This window comes from Cicer arietinum, chromosome 3 (assembly GCF_000331145.2).
Source record: "Cicer arietinum cultivar CDC Frontier isolate Library 1 chromosome 3, Cicar.CDCFrontier_v2.0, whole genome shotgun sequence".
NCBI classification, from domain to species: Eukaryota; Viridiplantae; Streptophyta; class Magnoliopsida; order Fabales; family Fabaceae; genus Cicer; species Cicer arietinum.
In genome coordinates this window covers 61,505,922-61,527,503 of record NC_021162.2, presented here as the reverse complement: position 1 = coordinate 61,527,503, position 21,582 = coordinate 61,505,922, and the positions used below count along the sequence as shown (strand labels likewise).

Genomic DNA, 21,582 nt, shown 5'->3' with positions numbered 1-21,582 from the left:
CCTACATGGAAGCTGTTGTCGGTTAGCACCTTCATGCTTTCGTTTTCTCATTTTCATATCATTTCATTTATCTACAACTGCATCATGCTATTCCCAATAAAGTTTCTATCTTTCTACGAAATTATAACGTTTTGCTTGGACTTTAGGATTTAGGGTTTAGGATTTAGCTTGCTTTTGAAAATTCTGGGTTCATCGTGAAATTTGGCCCTTTTTATTTGATGTTTGAATTGAAAATGCCGTGCTCATTTGTCCCCTTCTTGTTTCGCTGAAAGTAGCATCGAACATTATGCATTTGTGTTTTTGTTATTGTATGATGGGAGTTTTGATTGAAAATGGAAACCCCTTTGGTTGTTCATCATTAATACGGTGTTTTGTCTTTTTGTTGTTAGTTTAACCATAGCTTGAATTTTGAAATGAAGAAACATAGAGTTGGAAATAGGGTTTAAATTGGAATTACAATTGTGGTTGTGTGGTTGGTGGGGTCCACTATGTTGCCCTTATGCGGTTGTGGTGGCTGTTACCATTAAGAGAGATTTTGATGAAGTATTGTAGACCAAACTATTAGTAGATATTTGGATTTAAATGTTATATCCTTATAGTTATAGATGGTTCATATAGCTGAATTCACCTAATGGGAAAAGGCTTTGGTGGTTGTTGTTTTAGATGCTTAAGTCTTCAAGGTAATTGGGCTAAATTTATTTGTTGTTTGGTCTTGTGTTTTTTCTTTATTGAGTTTTTTAACCAACATTGCTGGTTTGCCGGTTCCAATGAAATGCTGGGTTTGGTTGTATGAACTAATCCATAAGCACTTTTTTGAATTGGGTGGATGCCGTGGAACATATTTGGCTACACTTCAGTGTTTCATTGCAGTTTTCTCGTGGAAACTTTTGTATGTTATGGAAATAATAAACCCTTGTAACCAAGTATGCAATAGACATGAATTTTATTGTGGTTGATAATATAGAAAACTATAGAATTACACCCACAGGCAAACGTGAAACAGATAAAATGAATATTACAAGGAGCAACTGCTCAAATCTTAAAGCCAAATTGTAATGCATCTTAAAGCTTGCTGTTTCTGAGACCCCTACAACCAATCTGTCTCTTCTCTCCAGTCCAGTTTCAGCTATTCTTTTTGAGAAGTCTTTGTTGATTGTTGTGTCGTTTGATTTGACCTGGTTCTGACTCTCCAATATTGTTTTGATGTACTCCTTTGGTAAGGTGAAAGATTGAAAATAAAATATAGGATTTAACTGTTTCGTGTTTTCTTCTAATCCATTTTCAGGGTTTATGATATTAATGTACATTTTTGAAACTTACTTGGATTTGCGACAACACGTCGCACTCAAACTTCCTACTCTTCCAAAGTCCTTAAAAGGAGTAATCAACCAAGAGAAATTTGAGAAATCCAGAGCCTATAGTCTTGATAAGAGGTTTGTTTTTGATCGCATATGAATTTCTTTCGTTGGGTGGTGGTAGCATATTGTAATCTCAAAGTTGCTTATTGGAATTTTCTCACAATTGAAAATTTCTGTTATTTTCTTTTTTACTAGCATTCTTACACGGCCATTTCTTTACTTTGTTCAGTCACTTCCATTTCATTCACGCGTTTGTGACAATCGTGACAGACTCTACGATTTTGTACTTCAGAGTATTGCCCTGGTTTTGGAAGGTGAGGATTTGGTGCATTGTCTACGAAGTATGAACTCATATGTTCCCAATGTAAAATTGCTATTTGATGTCTATTGATTGCAGAAATCAGGAGATTTTGCGACATTAGCCGGTCTCAATGCAGAAAATGAAATACTTCATACCCTTGCCTTCTTAGCCGGTTTGATGATCTGGTCGCAGGTACGTTTTTCACACTTCTTATTGCTAGAGACTAAAGTAGCTTTGGGTTTGTTGAGATCTACGTTGTTGGGCTACATTTCTGAGGTCTAGTTTTGGGCATGATAGTGGTGTTGAGATCTCACAACAACTAAAGATATAGTTAAAGTAGTCCTTATAAAGCCCGAGCAGTCCTCACCCCTCAGCTTAGTTTTTGGAGTTGAGTTAGATTTAGCACAAATTCTAAGATGACATTAAAACTAATGTTGTCAAATAGCGGCGGTATAGCATAGCTGATTTTGATGAATCTGCTATGCAAACTGCAATGCTATCCTAGTTCCGCTATTAGGACAATAGCGGTTTTTGCATGAGTGCCAAAACATGGCCTATTTTTAATGTTTCACCATTTTCTGCAATCCGCTATTGATAACACTAATCAAAACCTATTTTAAATTTGTTGCTTAACCACCAATTTTTGTCCATGCTCCAGATGTCTGCATGAAGGAATGTGTTGAGATCTCTAGTATTGGACCATCCACATTTATCCATGCTTCTGATATCCAGTTTTAGGGGTGAGGTGGTGTGTTTTGATCCCACATCGTCCAGAGATATAGTTAAAGTAGTTGTTATAACGCTTGACCATTTTGACCCCTTGAGTTAGCTTTTTAGGCCTAACTCAAATTCTAAGTGGGTTATCGCACGTAATGGAGACTACCGGCTTTATTACATTTCAACTTCACCAGGACTATTTGGATGTTTTGTAATTCATTATTCCTCTATTTGATATCTTCCTCTAGAGCATTATATTTTGGAATAAGATTTTCATTTGTATTACATGTTTGATTTTGGAGGCTCAGTGGTATATGCTAGCTTTCTGGTGCTTGTCATAACTGTGCATTGGAAATAATTATCAATCTCGGCATCTTTATTTCAATGAAATTTATTGTGATCTTCTACCTTTTGTGCAGACAACTGATTTGCCCTTTTCTCTGTACTCAACTTTTGTGATTGAGGACCGTCATGGTTTTAATAAGGTTCACCATCGTACCTTCAAATCAACCATCTATCTATTATTTCATCGACCTTTCTAGTTCACTACCTTAAAGTTTGATTTGATATTTTAATTTTTCTAATATTGATAAGTTTATCTGTTGTAAAATTCATATTTGTTTGCATTCTTACATTTTTACCATCTATCCTACAGCAAACACCATGGTTATTCTTCAGGGACATGATAAAAGGAATCTTTCTTTCCATAATAATTGGTCCTCCAATTGTGGCTGCAATCATTGTAATAGTACAGGTAAAATCTTGTGATTTTGGAAGTAACTGTCACTTGCTAAAAACTTGGCTTTAAATAGTTAAATTTGGCTTTCCTAGCTATTCTGGATTTTAGTTGTGATATTTACTAATTTCTGTTATATGTCCATACTTTGCTTTATTTGCTATCGTAGAGTCCTCGTTTTCTGTTTTAATGTTTATTTGAATTTTTGCAGAAAGGAGGTCCATACTTGGCCATCTATCTTTGGGCATTTATGTTTGGTCTTTCTCTTGTGATGCTGACGATTTATCCAATTCTAATAGCTCCACTCTTCAATAAGTTCACTCCAGTGAGAATTTCCTGACTTTCAATATTTTTGACAATAATTATATATAATATGCATGCTCCTTACATGTTTATTTTTTATTATTGGGTTTATTAGATTAAACTCTCTTAGAAGTTAGTGCCAATTACACTCAACCCTCCTTGGTTGAATGATTACACTCACACACACCACCTTAAAATAAACATTGTTTGGTGGAACACTTGGTCATTTGAGTGAAATGCCTAATTTAGCTCATCATCAAAAGAATACACCAGACAGTCTCACTCTCAGTCTCTCATCCCTTGCTAAGGGTTTCCATATGGTTTAGGTGGAGTTTGTGTTGGCTGGTAGAGGTGTGTACCAATTCGCGATCAATGGATTGATTGTTTAGCACAGTTTTCTTGACTCATGAGATTGAAAGATATGGGAAGCTTATGTTTTGAATTGTGAGGTTAGGAATGACACCTTTTAGGAGTTTGAGAACTATGGCATGTTTGGCTTGTGGTAAAGGGTCTAGTTCAATTTTGAGGAGTGGGTAGGGATGTTCTGGGAGATGTTGGAGCTTAGAACTTGACCTGAGTGAGAAAGAGGCTGTCTTGGTTTAAAAAAGATGCATCCTAGAGGAAAAGAACAAAAGTCTTCTATGTTTGTTGTTTAAAAAATCGGAAATAAAAGTCACATAGTTGTAAATTAATTTTTGAAATTAACAGAGTTGAGTGTAATTTTTGAAATGAAGAGGGTGTAGATGAGTGCAAACCTCAGGGAGGTCAATGTAATTTTTTATTTAATTTCTTATCTTCTCCCTGATATGATATTCTGGTAACCAGCTTCCAGATGGCCCACTCAGGGAGAAAATTGAGAAACTTGCTTCGTCCCTCAAGTTTCCATTGAAGAAGTTGTTTGTTGTTGATGGATCCACAAGATCAAGTCACAGCAATGTAAGGAAATATTGAACTCCTGTAATAGTTTCCCTTAATGTAATTTTTATTCACTTTGTCGTCTATTTTTATAAATGCTTTGCAGGCCTATATGTATGGATTCTTCAAGAACAAGAGGATTGTGCTTTATGACACATTAGTTCAACAGGTTAGAAAACTTTAACTGTATAAAGTTGTTTCATCTTTCAGACTATGATATTGTTTTTGAGTTTTTGAATAGTTTTATTTCTATTAAATTCTAACTCTTCATATGTGTAATTTCTATAAAATTCTCACTCTTTTTTTAGGATAAAAAAAATTAACTTCCATTATTTTCCAGTTTATTTCAACTTTCAGTAGCACTACAATATATGTTGGTAGTTTAGTGTCCATATCAAATGCTCTAGTTGAGAGTTGTGGGTATCATTCTTTTTAGATATGATTGATCTTTACATTATAAATGATGTTATGCAGTGTAAAAACGATGAGGAAATTGTTGCTGTTATTGCCCACGAGCTTGGACACTGGAAACTCAACCATACTCTGTACACCTTCATTGCTATGCAGGTTTGTGGAATAGCATTCCTGACTTGAAAGTGAATACTTGTTTGCCTCTGTAATTATTACCCATGGTAAATAATTTGGGCTTTTCACTTTGTGAAGCCAGGAAGCATGACACAACCAAGAACAACTCATTACGATTGCATTTGATGTAACTGTAAACAATTTCATATAATTTATATCGTTATACGAACTTATAAATTCAATGAAACTATGAAAGTCCCTCTATAGAGCTCCTTTAGAAAATCAAATATATGCTTCACTTGGGTAATCTTAAAATATCATTTTATAGGCTAGTCCCTATTGTTTTCTGTCTCTTTCAAAAACATAGCTTTGCTCTAGTTTTGCATCATGTCAAGAAGAATTAATGTTTAAAGAAAAAAAGCATTGAAATATTTTGTCTGAGATTCTGTTTAATGCATTGATCTATTGATATTTGTGTCACAGTGTTTTTCTTATTTTTCTTAAAATCTGATGTAGATTCTTACTCTCTTGCAATTTGGAGGATATACGCTAGTGCGTAATTCAACTGATCTGTTCCAAAGTTTTGGGTTTGATACACAGCCAGTCCTCATTGGACTCATCATATTTCAGGTGCTTTTTAAACTATGGTCTTTCTGTCAATATGGAAGCAAAAAAGTTAGCCTGATCTCTATTTCAATACACATCTTGTTATAAGCATAACTGAGATATATTGTCAAATTTTTGTATAATTGTTCTGATAATGATTTTTTGTTCCTTTTGACATGATTCATCTAATGTCTAAGCATTCAAAATTTAATGTCTGCAAATAATGTGATTGATTAAGAAGGTGCCTTTTGTTTGTTTGCCCTCCTTTAATAGCTACTATGAAATTCAATCTATAGATATTATAGCTTAAACGTGATGTTTACATTTTTTTAAGCATGCACACCATGGCATGGTCTAGTCACTGGTATGAATCTGAACAATTGTGATAACCTATTTTAATGGGGGTATGGATGATAGACAGCAGCGTAGACCATAGAAATTGGGAGAAGAAGCAGGATAACTTAGACTATAGAAATTGGGAAAAGCAGCAGGATAGCTTAGACTATATAAATTAGGAAAAGAAGCAGGATAATTTCAATTGGAACGATTGTAAGAGGGGTTCCAGAATATAAAACCTCTTACGTTAGCATTTCTTTATGTTGTACTCCTCGGTTTGAAATATTCTTCATGGTTTCATTGTAGCATTTGCCTGACCCCTGAGGTTTGATTCTCCTGCATCTTGCCTTGTTCGAGCTAGAATATGTTGCAGTTATGTGGAATCTATCAGCTACATAAGGGATTGACTGGTCCTAGAGTATCACACTAGGTTAAATACTTGAAAATAAAACTCAATAGGGGGGGCTATATGGAATATGGTTACACCAAGTTGCCATAAAAGTTAAAGCAGTGCACTATTCCTTTCCTTTCTATCAAGCTAGACCAACATAGAATATTTGATTATATGCTTTTAATGTTCAAAAGCCAAGTAGGCGTAGAAAATTTCCTTTGAATATTTTGATCTTGATTTTTATAATTTTGGCCTCTTTCCGGTTAATTTGTGGGGCCATCCTTGCTGCTGGTTAACTGTACGCCCGGTTGAATTGAATGGATGCTGTCTTCTGAATTCTAATCTCCTGTTCAATAGTTTTAATTTTTGTGATTTGTATCATTGCATTGGTCATTCAAACACCTAAAAGTTTTCATTAAAGGGTAAAATCTCGTGCATAGTACAAATCTACATAACCAAAAGCTTTAAATTACAACTATTGATCCTTGCTATTGGGTAGGCCTTTATAGTATATTAATACACTACTTTCACGAAGGACACTAGGAGTTTTTATTTATGCAGTTTGCAGGAGGCTCTAAGTTTGAACCTCCATGCCAGTATTCCTTTAATTTCACCAAAATTTTATTTTGAAAGCATTAACATCCTTTTCCCTGAATTTGTTTGCAGCACACTGTAATCCCAGTCCAACAACTAGTCAGCTTTGGTCTGAACCTTGTCAGCAGATCATTTGAATTTCAGGTTACAATTCTTTGCTGCTTCTCATTTTCTCCCTTTATTGGGGTGAATATGGGTGTGCTGGAAATAGCAATGTATCAAGTTTATGAACTTTATATAATATTGTATCCAATTACATTGCCGTTTTTCACCTATTCCTATTAACTCAACCAAGGCCAACCATTGACCTAGTTTGTTTGTATCGTCATATGCAGGCTGATGGCTTTGCTAAGAAGCTTGGATATTCATCTGCGCTACGAGCTGGTCTCGTGAAACTACAGGTGCCATTTCAACATCTGTGCTTTCCTTATACTCCATCTGTAACAAAATATAAACAAAAAAGTAGATGTATTTTTTGTTTATATTTTATATCGGAGGTGTATCATTTTTATTTTTTTTGGTTAGATGTAGTTTTCTCTGACTGTATTAACATTATTTACTGTGCTGTCTTTCAGGAGGAGAATCTGTCAGCTATGAATACAGATCCATGGTACTCTGCTTATCACTATTCTCATCCTCCCCTTGTTGAAAGATTGGCTGCACTTGACGAACCAGATAAGTTAGATAAGTCAGACTAGTGCAAGCAACTTATAGATGAAAATCAAAATTCGTTGTACTGCAACTTGCAATGATTTAAGTGTTATAATATCTCAAGGCTGAAGGGTGATGACTTTTTGTGTCCAGTTGCTTGTTTTGCACACACCCTATTAGGCCTCATAACAGTATGTAGTGACGGAATGATAGTAGAGTAATTTATTGCATGAGCTTATCTTTTAAATCCTCGTATTATAACATCAAAACCATGGATTACTTAACTCCTGCGATGTAGGGTTTTAACTTTCATTGGGTTGAATTGATATGAAAACTTTTCAATTTACAACTCTATAAACATTCATTTGTTTGAAGTAACAATTTCAGTTATTTTAATGTGACCGTCTATAAATTTAAAATTAAATGGGTAAATTATTTGAACTCAACAGTTTTTAGACCAAGAGAATTAAGAGAATATTTGGAATAACTTAATTATAATTTATCTGAGTTGATTTTATAACATGAACACTTGTTTAAATGTTTTGAAGGTTTAATAAAAGTAGGTTACAGCGTTGGTTTCAGTTCAATTTTTGAAATATAGTTTTGTAGAATATTTTCTTCTACAAAACACAGTTGTGTTGTTCAGATGCATATTTCTGAATAAATTATGCCGTTTTGAAGGTATATTTTTTTAATGTGTAGGTTTCTCAAAAAAGAGGAGTGAGTAAAATTGTTCACTAAATTTCTTGCTGATCTCTCTCTCTATCTGGTTCTCCTCATCTTGGCTGGGTCTTTTCAAATTTAAAGACTTGTGTAATCAGGTTTCGAAGTTCAGAAATCTAATTAAAAATTATTTTCACAAATTTAGTTAAAAAAAGGTTTACTTAATAAACTTGAATACGAGATTTTGATAAACTTAGTAATTTAATTACAAACTTTTTTATTCGAGGTATTATTTTAAAGTCTTGTAATTTAGAGACCTTTAAAGTAATTAAATTTTTACGGTTATTGAATTCTTTGACTTTTTTTAATCGTTTTATTATTATTGATATCAATTTTTTATTTATTTAGCAGAGTCTCTGTTATTGTTTTATCAATTAGAAAATAATTTCTAAATTTAAATTATTATAATGTCACAATGTAGATAAAATAATTTTACTTTAATTACGATGAAATGTATAATTCGTTTAAAGAACATGAGTATCAATTCAAGAAAGATAATATTCATACGTTGAGTAAGTATCATTTTCTTAAATAAGGCACCTAAAATTTGAGAGAGGGGACATATATGTAGCAGCTATTCTCTTTTCTTTAAGATTTTAGTGCGGTGGTATATGGATTGGTATGAAAAAACAAAATATATTTTATTAAGTATAAAATTAGAACAATAAAAACCTTCTATTTTAATAACTCGACCCTATAACCAAAATCTTGTATCACATGTGATGAATTTTTTCAACAAATTATCCATCCTATGATGCATGGGTTAGGTACAGTTTAATATGAATTTTTTATATAATTTAATTAAAAAAATTTGAATTGTTTAATTTATAATATAAAATTACAATAAAAATTTAAAAAATTATAAATTATATTCGATTATAATAATTAACTAAAAGCTATAAATACTATCATATTAATAATTAGAAAATTCAAAGTATCCACAATTACCGTAGAAAGATTCTACTAGAAACACAGATACCAAGTTCGATAAATATGAAAAAATATTATGGAGAAATGTCTCAATCCTTTAAAAAAAATCACTGATTTTGCATATTTTTTCTTTTGACAATTCTTGTTTCCATCTTCTTATTAACCACTTAAAAATAAACACTAATTTTACAAACAGACACTGAAAAATCCTCAATTTGCAATGAGAGGTGTATAATACAAAGGCATCATCATTATTATTTATAGAAAATACAACGGCATCATAATTAAATCTGTCACAAATTCAACCCAAAAAACCTACCCTACTTCTTCCATCTTTGTCTTCTTTTGCTACAAGTGATATTTTTCTCCAATCCAATGCCTAATAAGGCTCTTGTGATATGCACTTAAGTCAATTTTTTCTATATGAATATGTATTATGTAGTTGCAATAATTAAATACTTAACGGCTTCATAAATATACCATGCTTTCTATCCAACAGATTAAGTCATAACTAATTTAGAAATAAGTGGAAGCAATCAGATAGAGTAAACAATACTCAAATATATAGTACTTTAAGAAGAAAAAAAAATGCCAACTGTCACTACACAAAAGAACAAACAAAATGCCTTTTCATGTGGTGTGCATATTATATAAGATAAGGTACTTTATTATATTCTATTTTATTTTTAGTGGTTTATAAGATTCTAAAGTTCTTGCCTACTTTATATTTTTCAGTGACAGAAAAGCAAGTGTTTATAATCATAGTTTTTTTTGTTTTCCTTCACATAATCATGCATTCTTAGCCGAAAAGAAAACCAATAAGTATAAGTGATATTACTCTTCTTGGTGAAGTCATAATATTTAATATTTATTGGTTCTTAGATTATCCATTTTCCAGTCAGCAATTTTGCCACGTTTTCCAGTAATAACAATCGGAATAATGGGGGGACTTTATAATTTTTTTTAATTCAAAGAGGAAATTTATAATCTAAGTATGTTTTATATCACCATATGATAATTAAGCATAGAGACAAATGTGATCTAATTTTTTGTTATATAATACTATTCCAATTTAAAATATAAGTAACAAAAAATTTAAGTTTGATGACGTAAAATATAGACAAAATTGAATTAATTAAATAATATTTAATAATTACATTCCACTAATTTAGATATCATTTTTCAATAACATGTTTCATTCCTAATTTATCATTTTCATGCACATGGAAGGACCAGTTCTTTTTTTATAATGATGGAAGGACTATTTATGTACTGTTTATATTCTGTTTTCTTAATATGCTAACCTTTTTTGGGTACATTAATATGCTACATTTAAATTCTATTAAATAGGATAAAAAGACCACAAACCCAATAATATGAAAAAGTTTGTCTGCTCAAATTTTTCTCAACTTCATTAACAAACCAATTTTAGTTTTTGACTCACAACCATGACATGTAATTGAAAAAAGAAAATATGAATTGACAAAAATGTGTGTCAAATGCCAATACCTTAGTGATGGACACAGGGTAGGACAGGGGGGTGCCCTGGCCCCTGCCTCTTCTTCAAATGACATAAAATAGTAGTTGTAATACATACAAATAAAAAAGGAAAATCACACTATATAGTCTATTTATTTATTTGTTATACTTTACTAGTAACAACGTAAAATCAATGATAGGATATTAAAGTGATACAATAACGGTTGGTATGAATAATAAATGTTATCGAAGGTTTTTATAATTGCTTATATTAAAAAATAAAAAACTGTTTGATTATTTTTTTCATTTCATACTTGATTTTATTTTGAATTTAATTTAACTGTAAAAGTTTTATACAAGACTCGACTTTTCATTAATAGAGTATTCAAGTTAAATTATATTTTTTTACATAATTATTTGATTTTATTTATAAAATGTTTATTTGGATTTTAGGAATAGGTAAAAAATTGTAATAATAGACAACATGTAGTTTATCAATTTTAATTTTAAAGTTATTTAACTTTAATAACTGTTTAATATTACAATATAGGTTAAATAGCACCACAATCACTTAACTTAATATTTTTTTTTTATTTAGTCTTTTATTTTAGTTTTAAGTGACAATTTGATCTTTTATGTTTTAAAATGTCAACCGTGTTATTATTTTATTTACAAAAACTTATCAAAATTTTTAAGTAAAACTCATAAAATTAATTATCATCTTCAATATAATGCAAATTTCATCAAATTTATAACTTAAATTTTTAAATAAACTCATATCTTTTATTATTTATTTGATGACTTTGATGTTGTTGGAGATAAAAATATGAGTTTATTTGAATATTTGAGTTATGCATTTAATGAAATTTGCATTATATTAAAGATGATAATTAATTTTATGGGTTTTGTTAGAAAATTTTAATAAACTTTTTGAATTTTTGTAAAAAAAATATAACATCGTTAACATTTTAAAACACAAAATATCAAACTGTCACTTAAAATTAAAATAAAAGACTAAATAAAAAAATATAAAATATAAAAACGTTATTTGAAATTAAATTAAGAGAGTGCTATTTAACCTACACTATATTATAAAAAGAATTGGTCCCATGTATAATATTTTTCGATTTGTTCTTAATTTATGAGAAAATAATTCGTATTATTTCTAGAACCGATGATTTTAATTTATTTTGACTCTAGTTGTGGATTTTTTTTATTTGTATATATATATATATATTTTGTATTTGACCAAAATGCCACACTCTAAAAAAAATACAGAGATGTTCTATTTTTTTGCCTCAGTTGCTAATCGCAATCTAGAGATACGACGATGTAAAGACAAATTGTTTTTATTCTAAATTGTTTTATCCGAGGATGCGACTTGTATTGCTATTTTTTTTTGCCATTTAATAAATAATTATGTTTATTATTAATTATATTTATTATTATTTAATAAATTATAAATAATTCAAAATTCAAAATATTATTAATAAAATAAAATACATTAATAAATAATAATAATTTGTCTTTACATCGTTGCACCTCTAGATTGCGAATAGAACAAAAAAGTAAGACATTTTTGTATTTTTTTTCGGAGGGTGGCATTTTAATAAAAAAAAATATAAAAAAAAAAACTCTAATTATATCTAAAATAGTTTTACACCACACTCCAGCCCTATGAATCTTGTAAGTTATTATGAATTAAATTGACAAGTTATTGCCCCCGCTCCTCAAATAATTTAAATTTAAATAAAAAAAGAATGATTTTTGAATGAAACCAATAACAGCGTGAGATGCTTCCAAACGTTGCAATGGCACGCTGCCGGATTCAACAATTCTCAACGTTACTAATTCTCTCCCCTCTCTCTCTCTCACACATCTTTATTGGAATTTTCTCCTTTTTTATTTTTAAAAACTTGTTTTTCTATCTTATATTATAAAACCCTTTTTTCCCCTTCTGTTTGATCAATTCTGTATCATTTTCCAATATTTTATTTTAAAAATACTAATAAATGCTCTCAAAATATCAGCCTAAATATAAAATACAAATCTGTTGGTGTTAGTGTTTTCGATCCTGATTGTATCCACTCAAAATTGATTAAATGCAATCGGCAGTTTTGTAACTTTGAATAATTCAAGTAGATTTTATTTTTAACTTATTAAATTTCAAAATACGAATTTAAATACAGAATTATATAATTTTAACCGGGCCATTATTTATACACTAATTTTATATTAATAGTGAATAATAATAATAATAAATAATTTTATTAAATAATTACGACTCCCATAATTAAAAAATCATAACTATTAATTTTAAAGAGAAGCCATCAACGACCTAGTACAATCTAATTATAACTTTTATTTTAAACAGATAATATCAAAATTTATAAAATAAAAATCTATTTAATTAAAAATGTGTAGTTATATACAACATAATAATAAGTCTTTTAAATTTATTATGTGCCAATCTATTTAAATAAATATAAATAATATTTTATATTTATTATAATTTATATTAAATTTTAATATTTTTGTTAAATATTTAAAATTTTAATATTTTTATTAAATATTTAAATTTTATTTATTTACACATATTAACCTTTTTAATTTTTAACATACCAAATATAACAAAGTTAAATTTAATTCGACTTTTTACACTACAGATGATCATTAAATATCAATATTAATTTTCTTTATAATCGAAACTCACATTAGAGACCAACTCCAATATTCATATTAATATTGAGTTTGAACTCAATTCAACAATTTTTGTTTTATAGGAAATGAATTAAAAAAAAGTATTTTTTAGAGAATAAAATAAAATGCAGATGCACAATTAAGAAGATTTTAAAATTACAGTTAAAGTAGATATAAAAAAATGAATGGTGTATTATGATTATTATTATTTATGTCAGAATGAGAAAGAAAACAAAAGAAGAAGAGAAGGTTACAGTACAGTACAGACACAACACAAGATCTCAGCACTTCTTGCTGGCTTAACCAGCAACCTTTTCTCTCTCTCTCTCTCTCTCTCTCTCTCTCTCTCTCTCTCTCTCTCTCTCTTATTATACTTCTATTTTCATTCTCTCTCTCTCATTGTTTCAATTTTTTCTCTTCCACTGTTTCTAACTGAACTATTTTTCTGAATTAACCGGCGAAAGCACTGTCACTCTATTTCGCCGGAGAAAAAAACCTCACTATTTTCTAAATTATCCGGCGAAACCAATGCGACCCCATTTTTAGAATCTCACTGTAAGATACTCCTTCGCCTGAAAATCATTTCTTTTCTCATATTTCCGGCAAAACCAAAACGACCCAGTATCCAGAAAAGCTCACTTTTTACGATTTTCCGGCGACCCATTTCATAGCAACACACACTGAGCGTATTATTTGTCGACAATGTCGATCTTCGATGGAGCTTTCATCAACACACAACTCTCCAAACACACATCGATCTTCGGTCTCCGTTTATGGGTCGTCATCGGAATCTTAATCGGAGTTCTCATCGTCTTCATCCTCTTCCTCATCTCCCTCTGTGTAGTTTCTCGCCGTCGCCACCGCCGTACCGGCGACTACAAAACCACCGGAGCCACACCAGCGAAGGAAATCCAAAATATCGTACACATTCCAGGACCCCACATGCTCCGGCGACCGGCGCCGGCGAAAGTACCGGAGATCCACGTGGACATCGGAAGACCTGAACACAGGGTTGTTGTTAAATCAGATAGGGTTTCAAGTGGTGAAAGTAAGGGAACAGTGGGAAGTGGGTGCGAAACGACGTCGTCTTTTGGAAGTGGTAGTGTTGGTGGGATTGGACCTGAGGTATCACATCTTGGATGGGGAAGATGGTACACTTTGAGAGAACTTGAAGATGCTACTGGTGGTTTGTGTCCTGAAAATATTCTTGGTGAAGGTGGTTATGGTATTGTTTATCATGGTGTCCTCACTGATGGTACTAAAGTTGCTGTCAAAAACCTCTTGAATAACAAGTATGTGTGTTTTTTCAAAAAAATTCATTTGGTTTCAAATTGTGTTCTGTGTTTCTTTTTATGTCTTAACCCTCTGGTTCTCACGGGAATGAGATCCTGGAGTTCAGCCAAAAGTAAGTACAGTGTGGCCAAGAGTTATTTCAAACATGATTCAAACTCGGGTTTTACTGAAAGATTTGTCTTTAACTGGAATTCATTAACTACTTGAGCGAGTTGGTTGTTTTGTGTTTGTGTACTTGAATTTGATATGTGTCTGGTGATGACTAGTTAATTTAACTCTACTTTTCCTTCTTTGGATAGTTTGTGTTGAAAGTTTTAGTTTTTGCTTATGCTTGGATTTTGGAGTGTTCTTAAGAAATCTCTAGAAAAAATGAACTGTCAAATTTAGTTTTCAATTGATTTCAATTGATTACATGTTTGTGTGTTTGAGATCCCTTTCCTTCTTTGTACATAGTTTGTGTTGAAAGTTTGAGTTTTGCTTATGCTTGAATTTTTTTGGATTGTTCTTAAGATATCTCTAACAAAAATGAATTGTCTAATTTAGCTGTTTAATGATTAAATGTTTGTGTCATTTAATGTTATTTGTTTGGCTCATATCTTTGATAATTTTCTGTTGCGTGATGACTAAATATTGCTTTCTTACATATGCAATTTTAACCTCGCCTTTCCTGATTTGGTTCACAGATGCTGAAAATTTTATTATGTATACGTCCCATTGATATTGTGAAAGGACAAAACAAATGATTTTTTTTAATTGTTCTGTTTGGTTCTAAATTGGTTATTGAAATTTTTTCTCAAAAGATGATGAAATACAAATGGATTTTTGTCTGAAAATATTTCTATAAAATATGTTTTCACTATCATAGTATGCTTATTAAATACATAATTAATTGCATCTTCTATAATTGAAAATGATTTAAGACATATAATTGTTCCTTGCTCTCTTTAAGTCTTCAATGATTTTCCTGTTGGGCAGCAATGTTGATTTTTGATGTAGTCATGTAGGCCAGTATTTTCTTTTTACTTTAACAAATGTTTTCACTTTTTAACTCTTTTTTTTGTGTGTTATTCTTATTTGCATCCTTAGGAGTTATCATTTAAGTGGGGACTCTCACTCATGTCATGTGAGGAAAATAATTATTTTTCTTTTTAGCTCCTTGTTACTTCAAGTTGCTGTTAATCAAGGTTCCTTGGTCTTGGTCTTGAATTGTCATTTTCCTACAAATGAAATAAGTACTATGTGTTTAACTTCTTCTCAGGGGTCAAGCTGAGAAAGAATTCAAAGTAGAGGTTGAAGCAATTGGTCGAGTACGACACAAAAATCTTGTCAGGTTGCTTGGATATTGTGTTGAAGGGGCCTACAGGTACTTAAAAAGTGAAGGAAAAAGTACAAATGTCGTTTGTTTTGGAAATGTAAGATTTGAAGTATGGTATTATTGTTTTGCAGGATGCTTGTGTATGAATATGTAAACAATGGCAATCTAGAACAGTGGCTGCATGGGGATGTTGGACCTGTAAGCCCTTTGACATGGGAAATTCGCATGAATGTTATATTGGGAACAGCAAGAGGGTATCATATTTGTGATTAATCTAAAGCATATTGGAGTCCATATTGATTCAGGAATGTTTCAGTCACATTTTTTTTGTCTGTATATTTTCAGATTGGCCTATCTTCATGAGGGTCTTGAGCCGAAGGTTGTTCACCGGGATGTGAAATCAAGCAACATCCTTCTTGATCGTCAATGGAACTCCAAGGTTTCTGATTTCGGGCTTGCTAAGCTTTTGTGTTCCGAGAATAGTTATGTCACAACTCGAGTAATGGGGACATTTGGGTTAGTATGAATATGATTATGCTAAGCAATTTCCTTGTTTCAGTTCCTATATTACTTGCAATGTGCATGCATAGTCAACGTTATTTTCAACTTCTCAAGTTTTCGAAACGTCAAAAGATTGTGATTCTCTTCTAAATCTTGCTCTTTATGTAGTTATGTTGCACCGGAATATGCCTGCACTGGAATGTTGACCGAGAAGAGTGATGTTTATAGCTTTGGGATACTTATCATGGAGATAATTACTGGGAGAAGTCCTGTTGATTATGGCAGACCACAAGGAGAGGTTAGAGACTAACAACAATTTAGAGATAGTTTCTATTAAGTGTTGTCAAATAGCAGCGCTATAGGGCTATAGCGAAGCATAATTTGAACAAATTACAATGGTTCCGCTATACGCTATTTAATACAAAGTGTTGTCAAATAGAGGCTCTAGCATAACTTCAAGAAATCACTATTTTTTTGCGATCTGCGCGATTGACGACACTTCCTATCACACTTGCCATGTAGATGTAGTCTTCTTTCTTTTTTGGGCTAACTATGTTTTCTGGAGTGATTACAGGTAAATTTAATTGAGTGGTTGAAGACTATGGTTGGTAATCGAAAAGCTGAGGAAGTAGTTGATCCAAAGCTACCTGAGATTCCATCTTCAAAGGCTCTTAAACGCGCTCTATTAATTGCTCTTCGTTGCGTTGATCCTGACGCAACAAAGAGGCCTAAAATGGGACATGTCATTCACATGCTTGAGGCAGACGACCTGTTATTCCATAATGTGAGTTCTTTTCACCTTGTTAAACATTACACTGCACTTAATTTTGATTCACCGATAGTACCAAAAAAATTACACTGTCAATCATCACTAATCATGTTAAGTAAAGTCAAATATTTTTAATGATGTTGTAGTATATGACTGATTGACAATGTAAAAAATGTTTTCACTGACAATGCATATCAATTAAATCCTTGACATTATCATATAATTTGAGACTCAAACTTTTGTTTTCGATCTTGTTTATAGGAACGCAAAAGCGGGGGAGGAGAGTCTTCGCGATCCCTTAATGATTTTCAACAAGAGCATGAAGACTCAAATTTGGATAAGAGAACAGATGAAGGAATCAGTGTTCAAAGTGAACATGGTAGTGGTAGAAATAATTATCAATCCACTAGGGGGAGATAAAAATAGTCTCATAAAATTTAATAGAATTATGTGTTTTAGTTTTATTTTATTTTTTTATATCTTTAGTAGTTTGCTGTTATTTATTTATCTCAATTTTTAAAAGTGAAAGCAGTATCTGCTTATTTATTTTTCTCATTACACAAAATTTCCCACTGATTTCGATTCATATTCAAGTGTATACTGTGATTCGTTATTATAAAATAAAATAAAATGTTCATGACATTTAGCTTTTTGTTTTTTCCAGTTTAGTTGTTGGTTATTGTTTGATGTTATTTTCAATAATGTGTATAAATATACTTTATATCCTTCGTTATTGTTGAACATTTTTTTCTCTCCATATTTTGCTCTATTTCCTTTCATTCTGATGCTTAAAAACAATGTTGGATAAACATATAAAGAAAATGTCACTTTTTCAAAGTGATCACAAAATAGAATCAGTTCCCTTCAGCTCATACATTTTTGTTCTATATAAACGTATTTGTTAATTTAATATAAAAATTATGTAGTTATTTATAATGTTACTTTAGTAGTAAAGGAGAATTTCGTAGGACGTATGATGTGAAAAATAAATCTATTATTTAATATCTTAAAAGAGATTCTTGTGGTGAAGATTGTCCAGAACCAGACATTTATGAGTGGTCCAATATTAAAGCATATATGCCCATATACCATATTAAAAATGGAACTGAATATAACTTCCTTTTTTATATGAAACTGAATGTGTAACCTAAATCCAAAAACTAACTATAAGTGTTACTATCAAAATAACAATCAATTCAGTCTAATATTTGTTTTTCCACAAGAAATTCATGTACACAACTGCGATGACTCGAATTCAAACTCGAGATATGATATTCAACTTAATAATATTGACATTTGTTAATTGAGATAAAATCTAAGAAAATGATATTCAACCTAACAATTCAGTCCAACATACATCTCAATAAAATCAATGTTTAAAAAAAACATCATAGCTCTTTAAATTTTAATTTTACAATATTCAATCAAAATAATAATAATAACATTTAATAATAATAAATATTTAGCAAATTGAGTGTAATTTTAGGCCCCAATGAAGATGGTGGCTCATTGAGCAAAAGACCCACCATCCAGCTATTTTGTTAGAAGCAACTACATCATTGTCAACTCCATATGTATCCTTTTTTGTTCTGTTCTGTTCTGTTCTGTGCTTGTTTTAATATGCATCACATATGTAACAGAATGCGAATGTTCTATTGATAATGTTACAACCGTCCAAAATTTAATATATTAATTAATAGTTACATATATTTTGTTATCTCGTTACAATATTCAATATTCGATTAGCTTCTCATGACTATAATTTGTGTGCAATGTTGTACTTTTGAGTGTGAAATAATTTTGAAAAACAGTTTTTATCTTTTATAAGAATTTTTTGTTTCTATCAAATATCCACTAGATAGTAGGGTCGACTCAAGAGACTTGTATTTTAAAAATTTATCACACCTAAGAATTTAATTGTATATTTAATATTTAACATTGTAAAAATTTATCAGACCTAAAAAGTTCAATTACATTGTAGTTGATTTTTAAAAGGTATTTTTTTTTTTTTTAATTTCACTTTAAAAATTTATATTTATTGGGTCAACTCTTCTAAATAAGTAGGGTGTGAGATAATCAGAATGCAAAATATAATGTTCTTGTATTTTATTTTTTCAATATGTAATAAAATTGGAATTGAGTGGTGGAGGTGCAAGAGGAAGAACTTATTTGTTCTTATAGTTATACTTTTCTTATTTTATTTATTATAATATATTAAAATAAATCTCTAATTTTATTTAGTGACATATCACACACTTATATATCATATCATAATATTTATTTCATATTATTTATATTCTTATGTGATATCCTTCATATGTCTTTACAATTCATTTCATATATTTTATTTTTCAATTTTTCTTCTGCATCTCATATATCATCATATACATATGTCGAGAATTCACATACAAAAACTCTTCACGAAAATAATTTTACTATCAAATTCAAAGCTCATCATGAAAATAAATTTACTATCTTCTCACTTCAATCACTTTCAAAACTCCTTCGTTTCTAACTTTTTATAACTTTGCATATTTAGATTAGTTGGTAACAAAATACATATTATCTTATGTTATCTTAAGAATCATTCTTTCGATTACTTCATGACTTTTTAATTCTCACCTGAAGTATCAATGTGAAATATGAGATTGTGTAACTTTTCGACGATTTCCTCGGTTGTGTCAAATTATGTTATTTTCTTTATCCATTTAAATTTTATTCATCTTTTATTTTTTATTTTTATCAATGTCATTCGGTTTTAATCTAATATGATTTCACAATTCTCACCCCAAATGTCAATGAAAATGTAAGATTGTGTAACCTCTTCGACGACTTTATAAACTGGGTCAAAGTTTATGTTAAAAACATTTTTTTTCGCCATTTATTTTTATTCATATTCTAGTTTTCCTTTTATTTATTTTTTTATCTATGTCAATCATTCTAAAATCCCCAAATCCATTTCTCATTCTTTCATATTCTTTTCACTTTTATGTACCTTTTTTGCATTCTCTCTTCCCTTTTTTATATTGAATATGAACCCAATTTATATTTATTGAGAATTGGATTAACACAATCCTTTTGCTCAAATTTAATTTTTTGTTTCAACATAATTTTAATAGTTTTAACTAAAATTGTTTCAAATTTTTTCTCTGATTCATTTGCTATTGAACTCTTTTTTTATCTATTTCTCTTTTACCTAAAAATTATGGTTTTTATGTATAAATTGAGAGAATTTTTTTTCTTAAAAGAGGGTGATTTTTAAGATTAAGAATTGTTTTTTTTTTTTGGAAAAGTTAAAATTAAGAAAACTGCATTTTGAGATTGTTAAATACAACTTTACAAGTTTATAGAAAATATTTATTTAGAAAAAGAATGAGTTTGAAGATTTTTCATTTTTCTGAGTGTAAAAGGTTGTGAAATTGATCTGATAAGTTATGGATTTGAAATGTTATGAGTTTGAAAGTCATAGATTTAATGAATTTCATGGGCTCTTACATTGAAGAAGATTATAAATTTATGAGTTTATACCTACTATCAATGTGACATCATCTTGATAACTTGTTTTTACTTTGAAAAACATACAATCTTTACGTTATCTATTGCATATATATTATTTCAATATATATATATATATATATATATATATATATAACAATGAATAAAATTTAAGATTAAAGATTTTTTTTTCATATATATATATATATATATATTATATTCTATACAAGTACAAAAAAATTATATTTACATTGAAATTTCTATTAATAATCTTATCTTATAACGTACACTTACAAATGAACCAACATTTATTATAGATAGAAAATAGACTGATTTTCAAATTTTGCATAAAACATGTATTTATCATACATATAATATTATAATCAGAATTGGCTATTTAGTTTTCACGTTGGTTGTCGTTAATTTTGAAATCATACATCGATAAAATTAAAAAAAATCTCATACATATAATATTACACTTTTATAAATAATCTCATCAACAATGAGATTTGCATCACAAATCCTCTTAGAGATTTAAGGTTATATCTCAATTGCACTCTTTATCCTTTCAATTTCCCCTTATCATATTAATTGTTAGTTAGTGTTTCTTTTAGAAGATAATAAGTGTTATTACATTTTGGATTTCAAGTATGAGTGATCAATCATATATTAACTATAAATAAGTTTGACGTTGAATATATAAGTTATTCTTATATACTGTACATTTTAAATTTTTAAGTGAATCAAAATCTTTCGTGATTTTGGAGTATTGATCCGTTGTTTCTACTAGGCGGAACTCTTCAAATTCCACAATTAGTGATATCTAAGTCTTGAATTAGTTTGGTAGGGGAGCGAACGCTGGCCCAAGGGTCATGGAGTCTAACCTAGAGTTTAAGACATCAAAATATATATATATATATATATATATATATATATATATATAT

General features: G+C 30.0%; 2 protein-coding genes across 2 annotated transcripts in view; both read left to right on the top strand.

Annotated features, from left to right (window-relative positions):
* LOC101492166 (CAAX prenyl protease 1 homolog) overlaps window positions 1-7,680 on the top strand; it is a 7,774-nt gene extending 94 nt beyond the window's left edge. The window contains exons 1-14 of the mRNA XM_004492729.4: window positions 1-21; window positions 1,286-1,433; window positions 1,588-1,672; window positions 1,756-1,851; window positions 2,796-2,861; window positions 3,032-3,130; window positions 3,324-3,437; window positions 4,241-4,351; window positions 4,437-4,499; window positions 4,805-4,897; window positions 5,372-5,485; window positions 6,855-6,926; window positions 7,118-7,183; window positions 7,358-7,680. The exon at window positions 1-21 is cut by the window's left edge and continues 94 nt beyond it. Of these exons, the coding sequence (XP_004492786.3) occupies window positions 1-21; window positions 1,286-1,433; window positions 1,588-1,672; window positions 1,756-1,851; window positions 2,796-2,861; window positions 3,032-3,130; window positions 3,324-3,437; window positions 4,241-4,351; window positions 4,437-4,499; window positions 4,805-4,897; window positions 5,372-5,485; window positions 6,855-6,926; window positions 7,118-7,183; window positions 7,358-7,480 (1,271 nt within the window). The 3' untranslated portion in view covers window positions 7,481-7,680. The remainder of the gene's footprint in view (window positions 22-1,285; window positions 1,434-1,587; window positions 1,673-1,755; window positions 1,852-2,795; window positions 2,862-3,031; window positions 3,131-3,323; window positions 3,438-4,240; window positions 4,352-4,436; window positions 4,500-4,804; window positions 4,898-5,371; window positions 5,486-6,854; window positions 6,927-7,117; window positions 7,184-7,357) is intronic.
* Window positions 7,681-13,822: 6,142 nt separating this feature from the next.
* On the top strand, window positions 13,823-17,785 carry LOC101491832 (probable serine/threonine-protein kinase At1g01540). Its single transcript, XM_004492728.4, has 7 exons — window positions 13,823-14,557; window positions 15,817-15,921; window positions 16,005-16,127; window positions 16,219-16,389; window positions 16,543-16,672; window positions 16,949-17,158; window positions 17,405-17,785. The coding sequence occupies exons 1-7, from the start codon at window positions 13,968-13,970 to the stop codon at window positions 17,561-17,563; spliced, it is 1,488 nt and encodes a 495-aa protein (XP_004492785.1). The 5' UTR covers window positions 13,823-13,967; the 3' UTR covers window positions 17,564-17,785.
* The last annotated feature ends 3,797 nt before the right edge of the window (window positions 17,786-21,582 follow it).

Coding starts and splice junctions, on each gene's coding strand:
- LOC101491832 (XM_004492728.4), top strand. CDS start 13,968: ATGTCGATCTTCGATGGAGCTTTCATCAACACACAACTCTCCAAACAC. Junction 14,558..15,816: donor AAAAACCTCTTGAATAACAA/GTATGTGTGTTT, acceptor ACTTCTTCTCAG/GGGTCAAGCTGAGAAAGAAT. Junction 15,922..16,004: donor TGTGTTGAAGGGGCCTACAG/GTACTTAAAAAG, acceptor ATTGTTTTGCAG/GATGCTTGTGTATGAATATG.